This window comes from Ipomoea triloba, chromosome 1 (assembly GCF_003576645.1).
Source record: "Ipomoea triloba cultivar NCNSP0323 chromosome 1, ASM357664v1".
Classification (NCBI taxonomy): domain Eukaryota; kingdom Viridiplantae; phylum Streptophyta; class Magnoliopsida; order Solanales; family Convolvulaceae; genus Ipomoea; species Ipomoea triloba.
Genome location: NC_044916.1, coordinates 20,611,511 through 20,617,330, shown reverse-complemented (window position 1 = coordinate 20,617,330; position 5,820 = coordinate 20,611,511). Strand labels below are relative to the sequence as shown.

The 5,820-nt window shown below is 38.0% G+C and overlaps 1 protein-coding gene across 1 annotated transcript; it reads right to left on the bottom strand.

Moving 5' to 3' along the window:
• Positions 1-1,688: 1,688 nt before the first annotated feature.
• LOC116031474 (probable aspartic proteinase GIP2) lies at positions 1,689-3,353 on the bottom strand. Its single transcript, XM_031273698.1, has one exon. It carries the CDS (start codon positions 3,273-3,275, stop codon positions 2,067-2,069), a length of 1,209 nt encoding a protein of 402 aa, XP_031129558.1. The 5' UTR covers positions 3,276-3,353; the 3' UTR covers positions 1,689-2,066.
• Between the last annotated feature and the right edge of the window lie 2,467 nt (positions 3,354-5,820).

Genomic DNA, 5,820 nt, shown 5'->3' with positions numbered 1-5,820 from the left:
ACCGCATAACCGCACCTGAGAAGGTCAACCGCACGGGAACTCATATATATATATATATATATATATATATATGTATATATATATATATATGTATATATATATATATATGCGTAATTTTTCCTTCTTAAGGTACGTGGGTTTTTTCTTAGGTGCGTTGTTTTCCTTATTAAGATGCGTGATTTGTATGTTTACGGTGCATGAATTGTTGAAGGGAGAGCTGAGATATCCGTTGCCAAGAGTCGTATTTTATTAAGTAAGACGCCAACGCCTCCTGAGTGATCCGTAAAACCAAGGCATGAGAGATTGGCCATCTCAATACAATATTCCTTGGCGCGTTCCGCCAGGGGTTTGTTAATCACCCGAGACAATTCTTCCCCCAGGGATGAGGGATGCGCCCGGATGAGATGATTAAATAACAAACATGTTCTCTAGTCGTTCTGCTGTGCAGGTTTCGACAATGATCCTTCCGCAGGTTCACCTACAGAAACCTTGTTATGACTTCTCCTTCCTCTAAATGATAAGGTTCAATGGACTTCTCGCGACGTCGCGTGCAGCGAACCGCCCACATCGTCGCGATCCAAACACCTCACCGAATCATTCAATAGGTAGGAGCGACGGGCAGTGTGTACAAAGAGCAAGGACGTAGTCAACGCGAGTTGATGACCCGCGCTTACTAGGAATTCCTCGTTGAAGACCAACAATTGCAATGATCTATCCCCATCACGATGAAATTTCAAAGATTACCTGGGCCTGTCAGCCAAGGCTATATTGACCTTCTCTGTTGCGGTTGTACGATAGCTGTAGGTGCTTAATTTTTTCTTCTTAAGGTGCGTGATGTTTTCTTCTTAAGGTGTGTGGTTTGTATGCTTAAGGTGCATCAGTGTTGAAACTTAAGGTGCGTTGTTTTTTCCTTCTTAAGGTGTGTGATTTGTATGCTTAAAGTGTGTGAATTATTGAAACTTAAAGTGTGTCATTTTAAAACCTAAGGTGTATGATTTGTGTTCTTAAGGTGCATAATTTGTGTACTTAAAGCGCGTGATTAGTGTACTTAAGGTGCATCGGTCTAAAACTTGTGTGCGTGGGTTGTGATGTGTGTTTTAAGGTGCTTTGGTGTTTAAGGTGCGTACTTTGTTTACTTAAGTTGCGTCATTATAGTGCTTAAAATGCCTAACCGCACGGAAAACTTTCCCCACACCTGAACCCTTCCATATATATATATATACTACCTCCGTCCCATTTTGATTGTCTGATTCGTTTAACGAGACTTGACTGGAGTTATTTTTAATCCAATTTTCCATAATATTAAGTTTAACATTAATATATAAAATTTATATATTTAGAAACTACATTAAAAGTACTATTAATCACAAAAAATTAAATTTAAAAATAATAAAAAATTACTAAAGAAAATAAGCAATGAAGAAAGAGGTGGTTTGACCAATGAATAGTAAATATGACAGGTAAACTGGGACAGAGGGAGTATATATATTGAGAGGTTTGGAGGAAGTACCCATTTGCAGGAAATAATATTACTACCGACCTGTCTCACGGAAATTGTTCCAGTGATGAAATAGGGGCAATATTATTTCTGAGATTTGTGCACTTGGATGAACTTTACTTTTAAATAAATAATTGAATATAATTGTTAAAAATTACAAAAATAAAAAATAAAAATTATAAGCCTTAAATGAAGGATCAATTGAAATAAATATATTTTGCTTGCTTGATGCAATATGGCAATTGTTCAAAATGAGATGACAAAACTTACAATACCAAACCTTCAAGGCAAAGATATTATAACACAAGGAACAACAGAGGACTTTAGCCTTATTCTACATTGATCTATATATCTCATACATAGAAATTAGAGTCTCAAATGTAACAAAAAATGCACAAAAAATGGCAATCACAACTTTCACAAGCATGATATTAGTCAACAGTTAAACAGTAGTGTTCTCTGATTCATCAAACCTACTCACTGGCCAGGAATTTCACATCCATCCACCTGTACAAGGGATATCTCTCCATAGAAATTTTACTAAACCTCTTCCAAAATTGGCCAGCAATCAAGCTGAATCTCTGTCCCTTGAGGATCTTGTGAAGGAAGAACAACCTGTGCCTCCCATTAAAGAAGTGAAACCAAGCATAGAAGTGCCCAAATTGAACTCCAAAAGATTATCCTCCAATTGGTACCCTCCAATCACAACTGAGGCCCCTTGCCCCAACCCACCATCCAAGAACCCCAAACACATCACCCCATCACCCACCTTCACCATTGCATTCATCCTCCATTTCACCATCTCACTCTGCAACACAAACTCCACCCTTGGAACAACATCTGACCCAACAACCTTAAAGCAAGCCTCAAATGGTGCCACAGGGTCCACCCTGCTGAGCCCCATGGAAGCAGCAATTTCCAAATAGGAGTCCACAAATGGCTGGTAGATTGTGGTCTTCATGGTTGTGTAAGGAACCACTGTGCTGATTCTTGTCCCTCCCTCAACTTCTTGATCCAAGAACAACAAGGATGTGTTGAGAGGGATTTTCCTGTCATTAATTTTGATTGATTTCACGTTGATGTAATACTCCTGTGTGGTGCCATTTTGGGGGGAGATCAAAGGGGTGTACATCATAGATCTCGAAACATCATAGGTAGTGTCACCAGAGATTATAGCACCATTAGAAGAGGACAAACAGACAGCAAATTTTCTAGGAATACCAAAAGTGTTTGCAAGCTGAGAGGGCAACGAAATCCTAGAATTCCCAAGGCCCAACACCCCGTTGACGCCATTACCCAGGCCTTGGAACAGGAAACTCGGCACAAACGAAAACAAGAAATTAGGAACATGAGAGAGAAAAGAACCTGCGTTGGGCTCATCTATGAGCTCCACAGCTAAGGTGTCTTCTTTCAAAACCCCAGATCCGGCCAATTTCGAGACGGGATTTTCGAATTGAAGGTCACAGATCTCGTTACTAACCCCACTGCTGCATCCTTTAGGGTTAGCCATGGAGCACTTGAGAGAGCCACAGGGTATGGTGGAGCCCTGAGACGAAGAAGCCCAATCAGCCCAGAGAAACGGACCACCGACATCGACAACCAGTTTCAAAGGAGCAAGATTATACCCCATCTGAAGCTGAGCAACATATTGTGAAGTGGGGAAATCTTTGGAAACAGGAATAACAATCGCCCGTGGGAAAAAGGGTCTCTGAGCAAGAGAAACAGTAGCCAAGAAAACGAGTGAAAAGAGTGAAAGCAGGCAAGGATTCTTAGCCATGGAAGCTAAACCAGAGAGAAGGGAAAGAAGAAACAAAGTTAGGGTTGTTGGAAACAAAGTTACTGCGGTCTGCGGAGGGGCGCCACGGCTAATAAATAAACATGATAAATAGAATGGAACATGTGGATAAGGCCAATGCTGACTAGATTCCATCTATATCCGGATATACCATTTTCTCCTCGTGATATTTAAAACTTCTTCTTGAAGACTTTGAACATCACACGTCATTCAGTTCTTATATCGTGGACCGCGTTCTACAATGCATTGTGGACCGTGGTCCTAAAACGACGTCGTTTCGATAAGTGGGAGGCGGAGCCCGTAATTGACATTACAGTTCGTCTCAAAAGATACTGCCTTATATTTGTTTTGATATTATCGAATGAAACTGCAGTTATATTAAAATATAACTGTAGTTGTGTTGAAATGTAACTGCAGTTGTGTTGAAATGTAACTGCAGTGTATATGAACTGAAAGTGAGTGGCGCGAATTCATCCGTCTGTTTTCATTAATCAAAACGACGTCGTTTTGATGCGCGATCCACAATGTATTGTGGACCACGGTCCACGATATAATTTGCGCACGTCTTTGCCTACCATCAACACCAAGTCACCAACTGTGGTGAGAGATTTTTATAATATAGTGTTGTGCTTAATATAAAATTAGTTATAATTAGTGATAGTGAAAATATAAACAAAGAAGACTTATTAGTCATAGTAGAAATTATAAACAAAGAAGACAATTGTATTATTGGAGGGTGATGACTGATGATATGAGTCGTGTGGGGTTATATCACATGTATAAATTAAGAGATATAGTGCACATTATTTAATTCATATATTGAATTATAAGTTCTAAATGTCTCAAATAGCAATTTTATATTCACCAGGCCAATTCATCATTAGAGAAAACGAAACCCACTTTTAAATCCTAATGGATACATTATCTTGACAAAATATAATGATACTCAATTTCAGCATGTTTCGTGCGGGCATGAAATAGGTGTAAAGATAAGTGGTGACTAAATTGTCAATTTGTCATGCTATAATCAAGAAAGAAGATCAAGTGTTAGACATTGAATTTTGTTATATATATTAGTGATGTTGGGGAGACAAATGAATTTTGTGTTGATGATAAGAAGAGGACATTACTACAAATAAAGCTTTCAACATCAGTTTTTTGACACTTTTAACATCGATTTTCTTTTGACGTCGTTCTTCTAGACATATAGTACATTAAAGAAACGACGTCGAGTATTGAACCGACGTCGAATAATAGCTACGACGTCGGTTCTTAGCTATGAACCGACTTTGGTTAAACGTCGTATAGCTTTCTATTTTTTTATTTTTTAAAAATTGATACGACGTCGATAGACCATTTAACCGACGTCGTATCATTTAAAAAAAATTGTAAATTTAAATAATTATTTGTCGTCGGTTTTGTAAAAAAATAATCTTATTTCAGCTACGTTGAAGGTGTTTTCTGTAGTAGTGAGAAAACTGTAATGTGTAAGGAAATATATTTTGGATGCTCAGCATTTGATATATATATATATATATATATATATATATATATATATATATAGTCATGCTCTTATGAGAACCCTCTTCTACATGAGAACTATGGACAAATCAAAGCCATAGAAATAAAGAGATCAATGGCTTAGATAGAATCCAGTCATCAATTTAATCTCGTGTAATTAGTAGTTAAATTAGGCCTCAATTCTTAGTTAAGGGACAAATTAGTCCAAAGATGTGTACAATGCATCATTCTAGAAAGAAAAAAGTTGAGCTTCTCTCCCTCGTACCCACGAAATCATAGACAAACAAGGCAATATGCAAACAAGCAAGGTATTCAACTCAATAGCACATACTACACTTACAAAACCATGATTGACGCCACGCATGGACAGCCTAGACGCTGGGGACTGCCGAATAGAGTAGATAACAAAGGTATAGGCATAAAAACCCTTTGTTCCGATAGTAGAGAATAACCATTGGGCATTGCATTGATTGAAGGGTTTATACCCATAATCGCTACTTGAGATGAAGGAAGGGTGTAACACTTCCGATTTTCTAACATTTGAGCTTAGTATGAATATAACACTCGCAGCAAAATCCAAAGCCAGTATATATATATATATATAGGGTTGCACTCTCGTGCGTACTGTCGCCCAAGTAAGAAATGAGAACGATTCACAGCCTTCCACGTGTCCAGATCAACGAATTAGATGCAATTTTTTAAAAAAAAAGATGCGGTGGCATTTTCGTAAATAACTGGAACTTTGGTGCATCTAGTTTCACTTACAAGTGCACCTAGTTTCACTTATAAGTGCACCTAGTTTCACTTACAAGTGCACCTATTTTCGCACATATTTTCACTTACAAGTGCAAGTAATTTAACTTGTTAATATTCATGCATCTATTTTCGCAAATATTTTCACTTACAAATGCAAGTAATTTACCTCGTTAATATTCATGCACCTGTTGCAACCTAGGTGCACCTAGTTATAACATTAGGTGCACCTAGTTATAACATTAGGTGCACT